This window comes from Pteropus alecto, unplaced genomic scaffold, assembly GCF_000325575.1.
Source record: "Pteropus alecto unplaced genomic scaffold, ASM32557v1 scaffold120, whole genome shotgun sequence".
Lineage (NCBI taxonomy): Eukaryota > Metazoa > Chordata > Mammalia > Chiroptera > Pteropodidae > Pteropus > Pteropus alecto.
In genome coordinates, this window is record NW_006430061.1 from 419047 (window position 1) to 438069 (window position 19023).

Sequence of the window (19023 nt, forward strand, 5' to 3'; positions counted from 1 at the left end):
GGACCCAGCTCAAATATCACCTCCTTGGTGAAGCTCTCCCTGCACCCTCTCCCGTCACACGCAAACATCAGCCCTCCTCCTCGGTGCTCCACCAGCCCTTAGAACACAGCACACTCTGATCACAGCTCTCGTGATGGATCTCAATCAGGGGTTCATGGGTGTCTCCCTTACTGAGACAGGCAGTCTCTGTTGGTAGATAGTTAACCATCCGCTCTCAAAAAACAAGCAAAGAAACAAACAAAACCCCAGTTTGTAGTGTTTGCTGATTTCCACGGTGTAAATACTCCCACCAGTGGTCAATTTCCAACTACCAAGTGAATGCAATGTTAGGAACACACAATTGATTCTAGAGAGCCAGCGTGGGCCGGCTCCCGCACAACACCGTGACAGCTCTCTTTGACCATTGACTCCGCAGCACCTGACAAGGGCCTGGACCAGAGAACATGTTGGCAGAAGAGCAGAGCGAGGAACGGCTAGGTGGGTGGGTGGGTAGGTGGAGGACGCTAGAAACAGCTTGTCTTTTGCCAATTACTGCCATCCAAAATGCCACAGAAGGGAGAAAACTCTGCTCAGAGCTGTCTTGCTGAAATGTCTTGCTTGATGTCAGACAGACTCTGCCTCTCCTAGAGACCACAGTTCTTCCACTACAAATTAATTCCTTTAGGGATTAAAGGTTTCGGACCAACTGTTTAGGCTAACAGCTGGACAGGACTGCAGTTGCTGTGAATTATACTGTACCTTGGTCCAGCTCTCATCTCTCAGAGCCTCTAACTTGTATCTTTATCTCTTGTCAGTCTCCTATCATTTCACCAGCTATATTCTTTCCAGGGGGATGTTTCTCAAACCCAAATCTAATAGTGCAGGTAACTGGACAAGAAGACAAAGCCTTGGGCTTATACCTACATAGGTTTGCTCCTGGCAGAAAGGTGCCTGGAAGGGACAGGGTGGGGAAGCTTTGGAAATCAAAGGTGAATGACACCAAGGACTTGATCAGCATCTAACTCTGCCAAGGTCTAACCTTGGCCCATCAGGATAGAGATCAGTGCTGAAAATGACTCCTAGGCAGCCCTACCCCCAATGCCTACCCTATCCTAGTAATTAAATCGACTGATTGGCTCTAATGCTGGACGTCAACCTCCCTGGGGTCTTTTGCAATGACCTGTGTTTTCACCCTGGTTAATGCACAGGCGGGAGCACATCCTGATACCTTGAGGCCTCGACTACATTTGACGATGGCTCTGACAGGCTGAGCCACACCATTCTCAGGAAAAGTTTGCAATTGCCTTTGCCAACTCAAAACTTCAGTAAACCCAAGACGACTTTCTGCGGGCCTGATGAGCTAGATTATGAAGGCCACAGATGGCACATTGGAGCAAATGGGGTTTTTCCTGCCTGGCGAAGCTGCCCTGGGTGAGCACAATTTCTGGGAAGCTGGTCTGGCCTGGGCTCCCGACAGAGGCTTCCGGAGCTGGGAGGGACAGAGTTCTAGGAATCCCTGGGCCGTGCACTGTCATCAGGGCTCTCTCTGCACGATGAGGTTCCTCCTGCCCCCATGTCATGGCTCTTCCAGGGCCAGAAAGGGCCTCAGCATGGCCGATGCTGTTGTGACACCAGGACAGGGCTGGCAGGGCCCCAGCTCCCAAGGCTCCACTTTGGGAGGACAGGCTTACCTTTGTTAAAGAAGTCACAGTCATACGCTGAAAGAGAGAGAACAGAGACTTCTTGAGAAGCATGGAACAGATGGACAAAGCCAAGGCCCCGAGCATCCCAGCTTTCCCTCCTGCCCCTAGGGCCAGACCTGGCCTAACTCCTAAACTCCAAGATTCAGGCGTGGTCATTGGATTCAGATGTCTTAAGGCGTAGGAAATACAGTGGCTCCTGTCTGTGCCCCCAGCACAAAGCTCAAAGCCTGGCCCAAAGTGAATGAGTGAATGAATGAATGAATGAATGAATGAATGAATATTGGGCAGAAGGGTGTGTTTTGTGTGGCCCCAAAGGGCAAGATTAAAATCGAGGGATGGAAGTTCCAATTGGAAATGTTGCGGAAGGTCCTGGAAGAATGCAAGCACAAAATAGAAGTCAGCCTTCTAAGAGTCTTGGTGGAATGGGACCGGGATGAGGGGCCTTCACGACCTAAGGCTTGTTCAGGCCCCTGCGGCAGTTTCCCTCAGGCTCTGACGAGGTCCTCCAAGCGTGTGCTCAGCGCGCCCTCTAGTGGCCAAGCTCAGCAACACAGCCTGCTCCTCTGGGGCCTCACTTAGTCCCTTGCAGTAAGCTGGGGACCTTGCAAGGGGCACCTAAATCCAGGAACAAGGCGATGAGAAACCAGTCGGGTAGATCTGGGATAAAGGCTGATGCTGGGCCTCTCCATTCACAGGCATGGTCTGAAGAGAGCCACCGACTCCGCCCCACGCTCCAAACTCCATGATCCACACAATTCCTTTGCATTTGACATTGTCCCCTGGAAAGAGCACTAGGAGTCATTGGCCTACTGTGTGGTTATGGGCAAATGCCCTCCTTTATAAGATGGGACCACCACTTGTATCTGCCCCACAGACTTTCGAAGCCTGGACTAGGATAAGGCAAGTGCTCGCCTCAGGTGCAAAATTTAAGAGGGCATCAAAAATCTCAGTCATCAAGATATATAATATTTTAATCCAACATTTTTTAATTTCAAAATTAATGCAAAATATCCATGATGAATAAAATATGAAAATTTAAAAATAAAGATAGGATCGGTGACACTGCTTTGCCGAGCCGTATTGGAGCCTGAGGCAAAAGGAAAATCAATAATATTGATCCTGTCATTACTTAAAACGTTCACATTTTGTTCATCAAAGTTATTTTGTAATAGTTTTGATTTTTTTAAAGATACTGTCTTAAAATATGAGTTACGTTGATTACTGAGTTCTCCTGGTGCCCTGTTCAATCTTATGCCGCATAAGGGCCTCACTTGCCTCGCCCTAGTCCTGGCACTGAATATTAAATGAGTTAATCTGCGGAAGGCACGGGGCCTGGCATACAACGGATCCTCGTTAAATGTATGTTCCCTCCTCCTTCCTGAAGGAGTCTGTATCAGAGAAGTAGAGGGAGAAGCAGACTACATGAGGCAGGGCATCCATGGTAAAAGGGTCTCACAGAAAAATGGGCAGCAAAAGGGCAAATGAAAGGCAAATTCTGTTCCATCTTCTTCTTGAAGTCATCCTGTCCGAAGCGCCCGGGGCTCATGACATGCCATGTCCCCACGAAAAATGACAGCAACCTTAGCAATCGCACAGAGCGCTGCGCCAAGCACTTTACATGTGTTATCTCGTTTAAATCCCACAGCACCCTGCACGGTAGGTATAGTTCTCCTAACCCCCCAATTACAACTCAGAGTGTAAGCAGCATGTCCCAGGTTACCCTACTTGGTGGAGCTTGGGTCTGAACCCAAACAGGGCGGCCCCAGAGCCTGTGTGATAACTACTGCACACCAAAGGGAGGCAAACTTGCACCAGGAAGATCATTGATATGCAGGAAAAAATAATAATTAGTTAATAATTTAAATTTCTGTTTTATTTCATCTTTTAAATATTTACTTTCGTAATACATATTTACATATATGTATTACAAAATAATACATATACTCTAATAATAGTATATATGCATATGTATGTGTACTCAACATATTTTTACTTGGTAAGAGTGTGCAACCAAAAGTATTTGCAGATCACCACTGCCCTAAATGTACTGATACCCTGTGCTGCCTCTGACAGCATGTCTCAGCTGACAAAAGGCTTTGACATTCACTATCTCATTTGCTCCTCACAATAAACCTGGTGGGACAGGTCTATTCTTATTTTTCAGATGAGAAAATTGAACCCCAGAGAGGCTGGAGTGACTTGTTTAAGGTCATATAGCTCACCAGTGGCAGCTCTGGGGCTGGAACCCCGGGCTCCTGACTCCTCCATCAAAGTTAAGAGCACAGGTTTGCAGCCAGACTATATGGGGATGAGTCCTGGTATTACTACTAACCTGTGTGACTTTGAACATATTATTTAATCTCTCTCCCTCTAACCTGTTTCTCCAACTATAAAACAGGAATAAATAGTCCTACTTCACAGAGTAGTTGTAAGAATTCAATGAATGATACACATAGCATTCAGTAAATGCAAGCTCGTCAGAGTGATGGTACCTCGCAGGCTGACCCACAGAAGGGGTCCTACTCTCCCCATCAGATGACTGGTGTAGACACTTACGGCAGAGGCGTGGTGTCCGCCAGTCGATGGCTACCCCATGCTGGCAGCACTGGTGAGCATAGGCGGACACACTGGCACAAAAACACTCACAGTCACCGCCCCGGCTGCACCCACATGTATCCGTCAGGCAGTTTGAGTAAAACCAAGTGACATCGACCTAGAAGAGGTCAGAAGTCAGAAGTCAGAGGACAGATTCTGAATATTAGCGCTGCAGCTTCCTAGCTGATGCCAGTCAGCCTCAGGGAGCAGCAAAAACATAAAGGGACCACAAGATGGAATGAAGCTGCGGCCTAGGCTATTGGATCCAGGGATGGAAGGTGTGGCTGAGGAATAGACATGGGGATGAACTGCCAGCCAGGCCCAGAGACAGCCAAGGTCAATCTGACAGCAGCCTTTGAGGCCCTGGAGGGTGCCGTGTCGAGCTGAGTGCCAGCTATCCTCTGTCTCCACTGAGGGCAGAACAAGCAACAGGCCGATGCCACAGCATGAGGGGTTTGGGATCACTATTTGGAAGAAATTCCTGACCTGGAGGAAAAGCCAGACTGAGACAGGCTTGAAAGGGCACAGAAGCTGTGTTTGTCTGACTGTCTGTCCCAGGTCATCTGGAGGAACAGAACAGACTCGCCTGAGCATGCTGGAGGCAGGGGAATGGCAGAGATGAATCTCCCCTCTAGACCTGGGGTGTCTCTTCCAGGCATGATGGAGGGGGCGGTCTGAGAGCAGAAGGGATCCTGGGGCGGGGTTGCTCAGGAGTGCCTGAGGCTGGGGTCCACTCACCACAGGGTGGCAGGTCTCAAACACCTCACTGAGCAGGATGCTGCACTCCTTTTTGGCAAATGGTTCTCGGAGAGGATTCAGCACACACGTGTCCTGGGGGTCGAGGCTGTCTGGGCACTGAGGGGCAAAGGCAGGACTGTCAACCTCCCTACCTGCCAAATGGTCATTGCCCGATATGGTGAACAGACTCTTAGAGCAGCCCCCTGATCTCTACCTCCTGGTGTTTATGTCCTTGTATAATCCCTTCCCCTTGAGTGTGGGAGAGGGACCTAGCTAAGACTTGCTTTAGACCAACAAGAAGATGGCAAAGGTGATGGATGTACATGGTTGCGTTATATAATTTGCAGAGCCCATCTTGCTGGAGTCTCTCCCTTGCTGGCTGTGAGGAAGTAAGCAGACATGTTGGAGAAACTCACATGGCAGGAATGGTGGGTGGTCTCTAGGAGGTGAGGGTCACCTCTGGCCAACAGTCAGAAAAAAACCAGAAGTCTTCAGCTCTACAGTTACAAGGAACTGAACACTGCCAATGACCAAATCACTGGGTGCGGAAGCAGATCCTTCCCCACTGACTCTTCAAATGAAAGCCCAGCCCTAGCTGACAGCTTTGACTATAGCCTGTGGTACTCTAAGCAGAGGACCAAGTCAAGCTATACCCTGACTCCTGACCCACAGAAACTGTGAGATAGGTGCTACATGTGGGTGGTTGAGGGCCGCTGAGTCTGTGATAACGTTGCTACACAGCTACAGAGAACTAATGCAGATCTCCCTGACGTCTGCCGAACCTCCTTCTCAGGCCTACATTTTCACTGGAGTCTCCCAGGGGATGCCCGAGGGGATTAGCTAGTGAGAGAAACAGCAGTGGAGGGGTGTTAAAGGAGAGGAGCAATAAAGGTTAGTGACCCACTCAGCTTCTCTAGAATAAGTGTGGGTACACTTTTCTGAGGCCCTGAGAACAGCCTTGTCCCACCTCAGGATTAAATCGAGCTCCTGGCCATAACTAAAAAGCTCCCTCGATCCCGGTCTACATAGGCTCATCTCCGTCTACTCCCCAACAGAGAATTAGGGACCTCCGATCCCTCAGTCCAGGAAAGGCAAATATGTAACACTCACGTCAACATTCTCTGCTGCTCCACCTGTAGCAGACCTAACTAACCAATCACAGTTCTCCTTCCAGCTGAGTCTGAAACAAGTCTTAGATATTACTTAACACAGCTTCCCAGGCAGCAGCTTCTGACTGATCAGAGATGTCACATGAGATGAAATCTATTCACCATCTGTCTCCTGGCACAGCCCCTTCACTTCACAGAGGACCAGACTTACTCAGGTTCACCCAGTAAGTCAATGGATGATCCAAGATAAGAACCCAGGTCTTCCGCTCTCAGTTCAGTGCTCACAGCTTAGAAGATTCAGTCAGACATCTCTCAGATCATTGGGACGCCCTGACTCATTTCTGCCTCTGCTCATGTTGTCCTCCCTCTCAGAGGTTTTCTGTCTGATACTTTCAGCCTTCCAAATATGGCCTCTCTTTTAAGTATCTCACTAGTCCCACCTCCTCCAGAAAGCCTTCTCTGATTGTCTCAACCCACATGGTCTCTCCTCAGTGCTAGACCTAGTGCCAGGCACTAGGGGCACTGGGGGCACAGAAATGGGTAAGATGGTCATGCTTCAATAAACCTCGCCTTCCTGCTAGGTGGCCACCTCCTAGGACAGAGATTTTGTCTCCTTCCCAGTCCCTGCCCTCCTCGCAGAGCCTGGTCCAGGGCAGGTGTGCAGCCTGATTTGTGAGAGGGAATGGTGTGCATCCTTGGGTCATAGGACAGTCTAGGGCTGGAGATGCCGGCTCGGAGGCTGAGAGAGCAGTTGCAGTTGCAGGAGCTTCATACCAATGTCCCTCTTCCCTGACCTGGGCCCGGTTCTCTCAGTGCCGGCCAGGGCCCGTGCGGGTGAGGGAGTGAGCCAGCCGGGGGAGGCTTTACCTCGACGGCAGCCCAACTGCTGCCAAACTCCTGCGGGTTCGTTAACTCTAAGTTCTCCGGGGTCCTCATCTCATTGATGGTTTTTAAATCAAAGTTCCCACAGAGTCCTCCCAGCTGGCCCTAAAAGAAGAGGGGACACCACGATCAGCTGCAGGCTCTCAAGGGGTGAACCATGGGCAGAGGGGTTGCCATGAGCACATGAGTCTGTCATGAACCCAGAAGCAACTCCTGGAGTCACAGTGTGAAGAGAAATAGGAGAAGGGTCGGAGGAGAAGGGACACAAAGTGGAGTGGGGGAGGACAGGACGGAAGGTATGATGCTCCTGGCTCCTCGGTGAGGGTACGGCTCACCCAAAGACACCCATTGGGTTGGCTCAACCCCCGGAAGGAGCAGAGGGTCCCTTGAGGATTACCTGCCACTGCGGCCCAGCCTGGATGTGCACTGTGGTCCTCTGGTCCCATAAAAGGGTGATGTGCTCCCATGGGAAATGTACCAGCGTGAAAAACCCTGCTTGCCATGTGTGGACCTCCTGCTTTTCATCCAGGAAGCTCTCAGGACTCTAGAGGGACAGAGATGTTCATTCCTGAGGTCCAAGTGTTCCCCAACACCCGGATCAGCTGGGCCTGGCTGGGGGTTGGCAGCCCCAGGACCTCACCAACTCGTCTACCTCTCTCACACACTGACATTGACTTCTGTGTTCCTGACCCTGGCCAAGGAATTCAATCCGGGCTGCTGACTCAATGGTTCCAAGAGAAATTGCTATGGTAAAGAAACCAGTCCACACTCCTTTTGCCCCCAGCCCCCGTTAACCTGCAAATTATCTATACAACTTCACCTGTACCGGGCCTTACAGGATTTCCTGAGTCGTCATCAAAGATGATGAATGAGTTCCCAACATTGATGGAAATAAATTTCCTGCAGATGATGCCAGAACTGTAGCAGTTTACATTTTCTACAATCACGGAGAAGCTGAAATTCGATGTGCTCTAAGGAAAACACAAGTCAGTTTAGTAAAACCAGGAGACAAGAGATCCTGCTGAGAGGTTCCAAGGTTCCCTGGATATTTCTCTGGCACTTTCCCACATGCCCCATTGGTACCCATTGGTCTACAGAGGTAGAGGGACACAGATTCTAGTTTTCAATCTACTTCTACTTATTTCCTGTGTGACTCTGGGCAACTTTAGTTCTCTGAAGCTCAGTTTCTTTTTTGGGTACCTAGTACAGTGTTTAGCATGTAGTGACTCTCCAAAGCATATCTGATGAATGAATGAATGAATGAATGAATGTATAATAGGGATGAATGGTGTCACAGAGATAGAGAGACACAGATTCTAGTTTTCAATCTACTTCTACTTATTTCCTGTGTGACTCTGGGCAACTTTAGTTCTCTGAAGCTCAGTTTCTTTTTTGGGTACCTAGTACAGTGTTTAGTATGTAGTGACTCTCCAAAGCATATCTGATGAATGAATGAATGAATGAATGAATGTATAATAGGGATGAATGGTGTTGACAGGGGTGTGGGGGAAGGGGCATTGTCTTACATATGATGATAATAGTATAAGCCTTTTGGAGGGCAATTTGTAGGCAGTGAACAATGTATTACACGTACATAACTTTTTATAACAATTCCACTTCTAAGAGTCTAGAGATACATCCACAAAAGTATTCACTGAGCATTTGAATATTTGCAACAATCTATATGTCCGTCAATGGGGGAATAATCAAAACTGAGCATGTCCTTTCTGTAGAATTCTACAAAAATAAAAAAGAAACGAGTATGTACTGACTATGTAAGATAATGTCCAAGGTATAATATTAAGTGAAAAAAGCAAATTGCAGAAACCTCGCCATAAAAAATAAACACAGTATGTGTGTGTGTGTGTGTGTGTGTGTGTCTGTGTGTCTGTGTGTGTCTGTGTCTGTCTGTCTGTGTGCCTGCCCGCCTGTCTCATGGAAAATGATCTCGCAGGATTTATACCTGACTTAAAAACAGGGAATGGGAGTAGAAGAGATGTGAAGGTGAATATTTGTTTTTAATATATGCTTCTATGTTGTTTTAAATGTTAGTGAAGAGCATGCATTATCTTTGAAATTTAAAAACTAAAATAAAATTGGGTCAATAATTTTTGTCTTGCGGAATTATTAAAATTATATAAAAGAGCCCAGTACAATGCCTCCCCCAAAGAAAGGACTCATTCCATTAAAGGTCTGTCGTTGTTGTGGTTGTTGTTGTTGTTACTATTATATAATGAGATAGGCCCTTAGCATAACCAAGGTTCCCTGGATATTTCTCTGGCACTTTTCCACTTGCCCCATTGGTACCCTTTTCTCCTGGAGGCGATCCTGCCCCAACTGTCCCTCCCACATCACCATTCCTCTTCCTCCTGGTGAGCTGAAGGCTTTAACATGTGACTCCTTAAACACACCAACTCTCCAGTTAGAGTTCTTGGTTCAGATCTGACCCAAGCTCTGCAACTGCCTAGCTGTGTGACCTTGGGCAAGATAACCAACTTCGCTAAGTCCAAGTTGCTACTTCTATAACATGGGGTCAATAAACTCTATCTCCTAGGGTTGCTGTGAGAATTAAGTAAAATAATCCACAAAAATGGCTCAGTAGACCACCAGGCATATAATAAAAGCTCAAAAAGCATTAGCTCTTGCTACAGACAGAAAAAACATGGGGACTCAAAGGGACAAGGTTATAACGGTGAGTGGACAGGCAGTGGGGTATTTTATGACTAGTGAGCTCTGTCCAGCCCCTAAGCTGCTCCTCAGCACTTCTTCCCACCTCTAGATAGCCATATTCAGGGCTTAGATCCCACCCACCAAATTATGCATCAGACTGGAGTCCAGAGCATCACCATGCTAGCCTAACAGGTCCTCAGCCTCAGCTGCTCTGGGTCTCCATGGAGCTAGCCAGGCAGACACAGTCAGGAGCTCACCTTGACCAAGTGCACTTTGCACGCGCCCACGAAGTCAAATGGGAGCCCATCAAAGGTGCGGTAATGCCGGTCGCCGTAGGCCGTGCAGGTAGAGGCACAGGGGTGGAGAGCACACTGGAACGAGCCTCGCCAGCACATGCTGAAACACAGCACCCAGGCCCACTTGCGGGGCAGAGCCCCACCTCCACTCTGATTATCCTTGACAAAGACACTGTCTACTGAGCCCTCACTGTGTGCCCCTGGGCAGAGGGTCAACAAACATCAGCCTCTGCGGAAGCTGGAGGGTGAGATTGTACCTCTGCGGAAGCTGGAGAAGTCAGCCATTGGAGCACACGTGGCTGTGCACACACACATGTGCACATACTCATTAAGGTGAGAGGAACCTCTAAGTCTAGGAAACCTTCCTCGGCCTACAAGAGACAGAGTTCAGGAGAGCTGAGTGGCTGGCAAGGGCTCCTACAGCACACACTTATCTCTGAAATACCAGACCAGGAGCCGATACACCCAGCCTGACCTAAAGCTACTTTACACAGGATCTTGTGCCCAGCCCGATCCCTTTGGACTGTCACCGGAATGTGATGTGGGACCAGGACAGGACATGGGTTCCACTGGGTGGGGGGCTCCACTGGAATAAGCTGAGACATCCTGATCCTGTTTCCTTCTCCTCCCCATCTTAGCCCCATTATTCTAAGCTAATGAGTTTTGGTCATTGTCCAAAGAGTTGCAGGAACCAGAGCTGGGACGATTCTTTGCCTGGGGCAGTGGCAGGGCTGCCTTGGTCCTGCAGACACATCTAAAGCTGGAGGAGCACTGGGATGCTCAGAGCCCTGGAAAACCCATGCCGGGCCCTCTGCAGGGGAGCAAGAGCATGAGAGGAATATCAGGGAGCTCCATGTGCCCTTCAGAGATGCTCTCTGTGCCAGGAACCTCTGAGGGCATCTGCAGAGGTGGCCACAGTAGGAGCTGCCTAGCCTGGGAGACATGGGTTGAGAGGCCTCATTGATTGTAGGGGCAGTTGTAAGGCCTTTGGAGGGGTAATTAGGGGAATCTCAACACTGAAATGATTTACAAGGCTGGGAAGACTCTCAGCAGAGGACAGGTAGAGATTAAGAAAATAAGTTGCTTAAAAATGAGTCCCCATAGACACCTCTAGGAGCCAAGCTTTTGAAAGGCAAGTTAATGTGCGTTAGGCCCAGCAGCAGTGGAAGCCTGGGGAGCTGTTTAGAAGGTTAAGTCTCCACCCATTTCCTATCTTCTGTTGTTTGGCCCAGTGCAGGCCCTACAGAACTGGTCTTCTGTTTGTTTCCATAGAATCCAATCCATGTGCATATACACTCACATATGTATACTTACATTATTTATGTACATATCGCATGCAAATATATTCACATATACACTCACTCACTTACATATATAGGCATGTACATATTCATAGGAAAACACAAATGCACATTTACACATATATGTTTGTGCACATGCAATGCAAATTGTATACCCAATGCACACACATTCACACTCTTTACACATACATGTTCCCACATACTAAATAGATACATATGCTCACAAATATATATAAACACACCTATATAGCTATACAAATTTATAATTGTATGTATTCCCTAACATATTCATGTTTATGAATGCCCACCTATTCATATACATGTGCGTGCGTATACGTTCATGCCATCTGTGCATTTTGGATTTGTGCCCACATTTGCACAGTCACATAAATATGCAAACACACTATCATGGTTACAAGTATGCATATATACACATTCAGATACATGTCTGAACAAATTCACATTCATGTAAATACTCACAAAAAAATCCCCCCAAATTATTTTTATGCATATACTTGCATATGTATGCAAACCCCTACATAGCACACAAATATATAACATGAATATGCACATGGGGGAAGGAAGAATGCTAGACTGTGTTCACGATGCATCCCATATCCATCCTCCGCCCCTTCCCCAACAAAAGCAGAGCCTGTACGGAGCCCTCACTTACCAGGTGTGGCAGGGAGACATGACTTGGTCCCCAGGGAAATACTCCTTCCCCTTCCAAGTGCACGGGCACTCCTCTGGCAGGAAACATGCATCCCCATGTCTGAGTAGGCTGTAAGCACACAGCAAGCAGGTGGTCAGTAGAGCACCCTTCTCATATCTGCCATCTGTGGAGGTCCCTGCATCCAATTGGATATCCTGTGGGTGGCTCTCAGCATTTACCCTAAAAGAGGCTGACCATGTACCCTCTACCATACTGATTAATGGGGTTCAGAGGTACTTTAGTAGCTGGAAATACCAGACAGAGACTTGATCCAACTTGAAAGTCTCTGCCATCCACCAGGAAGCAAGGCTCAGCTACAACAGCCACATCCTCCCTGACCAGGCAAGATGACATTTGTCCCTTAGGCACTAGCTGTGTACTAATAAACAGACCGTGGATGTGGGCATTGACCCTCTTACTCATATGGCTCATGGAACAACCAGTAGATCTGCACGAAAAGAAATGTTAAAGGAAGTTTTTCAGGAAGATGCAAACCCAGCTCCACATGAAGGAATGAAGAGTTGATAAATATAAAAAAATTATTTCTTAATTATTTTAAGATGTAACTGAGCACTGAGAGCAAGATTAATGTCAGTGAATTGTGGAGTTTATAACATATGTAGAAGTAAAATGTATGACAATAATAGTATAAAAGATAAGAAGGAAGTAAATGAAAGTACACTGTTGTAAGTATTCTACATGAAGAGGTCAAATATTAATTCATGGTAGATTGTGATAAAGGAAAGATACATATTGTAATCTCTTAAAAACTGCAAAAAAAAAAAAAAACCCAAACTCAAGATATATAGTTAAAAAGTAATAAAAGAGATAAAATAGAATACTAAAAAATGCTAAACCCAAAAGAAGGTAGAAAAGGAAAAAAAAAACAACAAAGAATGATAGGACAAACAGATAATAACAAGATGGTAGTATTAAATCCAATCAAATTACATTAAATACTAATGCATAAACCATCCAATTAAAAGGGAGAAACTGTAACATCAGCTAAAAAAGCAAGACCCAATTATATTTTGCTTACAAAAGACCTAACTGAAATACGAAGGCACAGGTAAGTTAAAAGTAAAATGACAGGAAAAAATAGCATGCAAACAACAGTAATAAAAAAGATGAAGTGGCTATATTAACATCAGACAAAGAAAACTTCAAGACAAGTAGCGTTAACAGCAATAAGGAGGAATATTTCATGATAATAAAAGAGTCAGTTTATCAATGGGCATGTACCATGTCATAGAGCTTCAAAATCAGAAGCAAAAACTCACAAAACTGAAAGGAGAAAGACAAAATCACAATTATAGTTGAAGATTTGAATACTTCACTCCATTGATGATAAAACAAATAGGCAAAAAAAAAAATAAAAATAAAAATCATCAAAGATGTAGAAAATTTGAACAACTCTAACAATGCTCTAGCCCAATTAACAATTAAAGAACTCTCTATCCAATAATAGCAGAATGCACATTATTTTTACGCATACATGTGAAATTCATCAAGAAAACTATATTCTGTACCATAAAAAAAACCAGTAAGTTTCGAAGCCTCAAATCATACAAAGTATATTCTCTGACCACAATGAAATTAAATTGGAAACCAAAACAAACAGATATAAAGAAAACCTCCAAATATTCAAAAAATTTAGTAACATTTCTAAATAAACCATAGATCAAAGACAAAATCACGGAGGAAATTAAAAAATATTACAACTAAAATAATGAAAACACTTTGCATCAATATTTGTAGAGTGCAGCTAAAGGAATGCTTACAGGGAAATTTTTAGCTTTAAACGTTTATATTAGAAAATAAGAAATGATTACAATAAAATATCTGAACTAGAACAGAAGACCAAATTAAATCCAAAGTAAGTATTAAGAAGGAAATAATAAAGATAAGAGCAGAAATCAGTGAAATAGAAAACAGAAAAACAACAGAGAAAATCAATGAAACAATAAAATTGACAACCTGGCTAGACTAGATAATAAAAAAAAAGAAAGAAAGAAAAGAAAAGAAATGATTCAAATTACCAATGTCAGGAACAAAGAGGACACAGCACTGCAGATCCTACAGATTACAAGAAAAATAAGGGAATATTTGTACAATGTTAAGCCAATAAGTTTGACGACTTAGATGTAATGGACCAAAAAAACCAAACCAAAACATCAAATACTTATGAATAAATTCAGTAACAAATGTGCAAAAACCTCTATGTGAAAACTGTGAAACATGGCCGAAAGAAATTCAAGAAGACCCAATGAAATGGAATGATAATACCATATTTATGCTTTGGAAGACTCACTAGGGCGAAGATGTCAGTTCTCCCCAAATTCATCTATAAATTCAACATAATCCCAAACACAGTCCCAGGGGCTTTTTGTAGAAATTGACAAGCTGATTCTAAACTTACATGGAAATGCAAAGACCTAGAAGTGCCAAGAAACTTTGATAAAGAACAAAGTTGGAGCACTATCACTTTATGATTTCAAGACTTACTATAAAACTTTAGAAATCAAGACAGTGTGACATTGGCCTAAAGATAGACAAATAGATCAATGGAATCAAATAGAGAGTCCTAAAATAGACATACATTTATAGTCAATTGATTTTTCACAAAGGTGTCAAAACAATTCAATAGGGAAAAGAAGTCTTTTTTTTTTTTTTTAATGGGGCTAGAACCACTGGATATGTTAGAAAAATAAAATAAAATAAAACAACTCCATCTTACAACACATACAAAATATAGTAATTTTAGATGGATTTCAGACTCCAGTGTAAAAGTTAAAATTGTAAAGCTCCCAGAGGAAAGCATAAAAGCATGTCTTTGCAACCTTAGAGTTGGCAAAAATTTCCTAAGATGGGACAAAGCACTAATCATAAAGGAAAAAATGATGAATTAGACATCATGAAAATTTAAAACTTCTGCTTATCAGAAGTCCTTAGACATATTAAGACATATTAAGTAAATAAACAGGCAAACCACAGACTGGAGGAAAATATTTGTAATATGTATATCTGACAAAGGACTTGCATTCAGAATATATAAAGAACTACAACTCAATAAAAACAAACAAATAAAAAATAGGCAAAAGACGAATGGACGTCACAAAGGAAGATATACAAAAAGCGCATGAAAAAGTACTGATCATTAGTCATTAAGGAAATATAAATTAAAACCATAATGATATGACTATGTTCTCACTAAAATAACAAAAATGAAGAAGACTGAAAACATCAAGTGTTAGTGAGGCTGTGTTGCAGCCAAAATTCTCATGCAGTGAGAGTGTAAAATCGTACAAACGCTTTGGAAGGTAGTTTGGCAGTTTCTTATACAGTTAAACATAAATCTACCCTAAGATCCAATTCCACGCTGACATGTTCATCCAAGAGAAAGACACAGTGGCCTTATTCAAAATAGCCCCAAACTGGAAACAACCTAAATAGCCATCAACATTTGAATGAATAAATGAATTACTGTATATTCATACAATGGGATACTACTGAGCAATAAAAAGAAACAAACCACTGGAAAATGCAACAATGTGGATCAATCTCAAAAACATAGCTAAGGGAAAGAAGCCAGCTTGAACAGGCAGAGGCCATCTATGCTAACATGAAGAAGAAAAAGGGGGAGGAACCACCTGGGGAAAGGCATAGGGCACGAGGGAATTTTTTTGAGGTGACAGACATGTTCTATATCTTGAGAGGGGTGTGGGTTACAAGAGAGTATAAATTTGTCAAAGCTTAGCAAACAGTATACTTAGACTCTGCATTTCACTGGATATAAATTATGGCTCTTTTAAAAAATATTCAAAGGGAAAAAAACCAGTGAGACTCCAAAAGCAAGTTGGAAGCTTCATATTTAAGGACACCTACTATTTTGCTTGGGAACCCCCAAAATATCAGTTTCTCTAGTTTTTTTCTCTTGGCACAATCAATTTTCAAAAGAACTCTTTTTTTCTTTTCTTTTTTTAAATCTCTGGCCTGGGAGGCAAAACCTAGATGCCACCAACCTGGGAACCAAGCTGGATAAGATGGCTGGAGTCCCAGTAGGCTTTCACTTAATCTCTCAGTTTTCACTCTGCACCTCATCCCTCCTAGTGCCCCCAAGTGTCTGATTTGGTTTCTCTAGAAACTCTTACCACATTTCTCTGGCTGGACGGGGCTAGGGCACGAGGAGGGAGGGTGTTCGCTGTTCCTTACACAGACTTGCGATTCATCCTCCTGTCTCCCTCCCACCGCCCCGAACTTCTGAGATGCCTGGAGCCTGCTGCTCCCAAAGTTGTCAACACGATATAGGTTGGTCTTCTGGGTCTGCAAGCATCAGCCGTCAACCTCTACTCTGCAAGGTCAGTTTCTACACATCTAACCTCATTTCTTCTTTAAAAACTGTTGACCCATCTTGTGCTACTGTCATCCTACTCTTGTTCTCTTTGTCCCTGGAGATATATACTTTATTCCATTGCCAACGTTTCACTGTGATTGTGGGAGGAAGAAGAAAAAAAAAAGAAAGAGCATGTGATTAATACCCTGTGTTTTTCCTGAAGCCGCTTTACCTTTCTAAGCCTCTGTTTCTTTATGTGTAAAACGGAAATAATGATATCTTCCTCTCAAGGTTATTATGAGAATTTAATTATAGACCTGGGCACACTGCCTAACACCTAGTAGATACACAATAATATTGGTTTCTTGTCCTTCCTTTCCCAATAATTGCATCAGACACCGGCAATGGGCTGGCTCACTGCCTTCCACCTTCAGCCCCAGGCCCAGTCTCTCCTGCTTTCTTAGAGGTCTCCCCTGCCACCCACCTTCCATCACTCCCTTCTTGCCCTCTGCAGACCTGCCTGCATCCCTGAGCACCTGCTGTGTGTTCACCACAGAGGAGAGGAGTATACAAAGATTTGGAGCTCTGGCCTTTGTTCTCAGAGTGCCCTCAATCTGTGGAGCATACTTTCCTTACCTTTTAAGGGACCATTTCATCCCATGATCCTCTCAGAGGACATGTGCAAATGCATGGGATCCAAATGAGAGAAGACAATGCTGTCTGCTCACATAGAGTGCTTGCTCTGTGCCAGTACACAGATGAGGAAACTGAGGCTCAGGGAAGTGAACTAACTCATCCAATAAGTGGTGAAATCAGTATTCAAGCCTGGCTCCAGTCTGTGCTCATAATCACTGTGTTAGACTGCCTAGTGGCTCAGCATTCAGATACAAAGAAATCTGTGGCCCGAGTCTGTGCTCGTAATCACTGTGTTAGACTGCCTAGTGGCCCCAGGGCTCTTGGCTCAGCATTCAGATACAAAGAAATCTGTGGCCCACAGGACCCCGCAGTTGCCCAGAGTCCTTTGCAGCAATACACAACACTCTGAGATTCTTAGAAACACTGTGGAGAGGAGCAGGGGGACCCTTCACGGTGGATGTCACCGCCCTCAATTCACAGATGAGCAAACCGAGGCTCAGAAAAACTGAGTGGCTCATCCGATGTCACATAGCTGTGACAAACACTAAGCTTTCTGGACTGTGGATGTTCTTGGCACAGCACCAGGACCTGGATTGAACTTTGCAAGGCCTGGAGCAGAGCAGGGGGATCCAGGTACTGCCCTGCTCAGGCCAGTCCTGCAAACAGCCCGCAGGGCCTTACAGACAAGAAAACTGATGCCCAAGGGTCCATGTAACTTGTCAAAGGTCACCCAGCCTATTGGAAATCTTCATATCCTATCCTACCCTTTGGAGCCTGGCGATTGAAAAGGGAACTCCACTCTGCTTTTGGGAGCTTTTGAGTTAAATTAACCCCTAATGCTGGAGAGTGTTTTAGAGCCCTGCTATTCAAAGTATGGTCCCCAGACCAGCAGCACCAGCACCAAATGGGAGCCTGTCAGAAATGCAGAGTCTCAGGTGGAGGCCCGGGTGCATGTTAGCATTTGGAGGAGTATAGCCTTAGAGACCCCAAAGCACCTTCATGAAAGGGATCTCACTGAATCCTCCATTCCCCAGTCCCCTCAGGGAGGGATCCATCAGCCCTCATTTTACGGATGAGCACTTGCTCAGAGAGGTCGCACGGTGAGTCACTGGTGGAACCCAGCCCAGCTCTCCTGTTTCAGTCCACCTTGCCTCTGTGGTCTCGCCACCACGCTTTCTTTACAGTGAATGACCCTCAGTTTCTGACCCCCGAGGCCTTAGGCCAAGCAGCAGACTCGTGTACACCAGGACAGTGCTGCAAAAGGCCTTCAGTGACAGACACTCTTTACAAGCTCGTCTGAGGCCTAAGTGGCAGCAGGTGGTAATTGAGCTTAGGATCCTGTGCAGGTTCTCGAGACCTCATGAGGCTTTCTTGTGGATGCCCTTGCCTGGGAAGGAGCAGGCTCACGACCCACACTATGCCCTCTGTGTAGGGGACCGGTCCTTGGGCCTCACAAAGCCAGCATGCTCTGATCAATGGGCAGGGTTCGGAGCAAGCAGAGCTGGGTTTGAGGCATGGCTCCTAGGCCAGACCATTTCTCTTTATCTTACCCCTGGCCTCAGTTTCTTGACCTGCAAAATGGGAAAAAACAATATTTCCCTCCTTTCTTCCACGGATGCTCTGAGATTGAAGGGAATAATATCAAGGTGCTTTATAAACAGTAAAGTTCCAAACTGACTAGCCCCTCCCCTTCCTACCCTAGAAGGCCCGACTCCCCATCCCCTCACTTCCTTCTGCTGCCTGGTCTGGGCCAGGACCCCCATGTGGCCACCCATCTCTGCATGGGCTAAAGGACACAGCCCTGCATTGCCACGTCATAGGATGAGGTGCCCGACTCTCTTCTCAGCCCAGACCTGAAGCAAGACCAGCATTAGAAATGAGAACTGGCAGAGCTGGGCGCTGGGCCCCTGCAGCCACTGCAGTGGACAGAGCACCCACGAGGCAACCCACAAAACATAGCTCATGTGGGTCTCACAGCTTTAATGGCACCCAGGAGGGACATTGGGTAGGGCTTTTTTGTTTGAGTATTATAAGGGTACCAGTTTGCCACCCGAGGGCTCTGGTCAGAC

The 19023-nt window shown here is 45.4% G+C and overlaps 1 protein-coding gene across 1 annotated transcript in view; it reads right to left on the reverse strand.

The window, feature by feature from the left end:
• OTOG (otogelin) overlaps nucleotides 1-19023 on the reverse strand; it is a 72696-nt gene that overhangs the window by 29011 nt on the left and 24662 nt on the right. Inside the window, exons 25-32 of the mRNA XM_015589517.1 lie at nucleotides 11947-12054; nucleotides 9934-10072; nucleotides 7843-7977; nucleotides 7404-7550; nucleotides 6992-7111; nucleotides 5016-5132; nucleotides 4239-4395; nucleotides 1671-1697 (exon numbers count right to left, since the gene is read on the reverse strand). Of these exons, the coding sequence (XP_015445003.1) occupies nucleotides 1671-1697; nucleotides 4239-4395; nucleotides 5016-5132; nucleotides 6992-7111; nucleotides 7404-7550; nucleotides 7843-7977; nucleotides 9934-10072; nucleotides 11947-12054 (950 nt within the window). The remainder of the gene's footprint in view (nucleotides 1-1670; nucleotides 1698-4238; nucleotides 4396-5015; nucleotides 5133-6991; nucleotides 7112-7403; nucleotides 7551-7842; nucleotides 7978-9933; nucleotides 10073-11946; nucleotides 12055-19023) is intronic.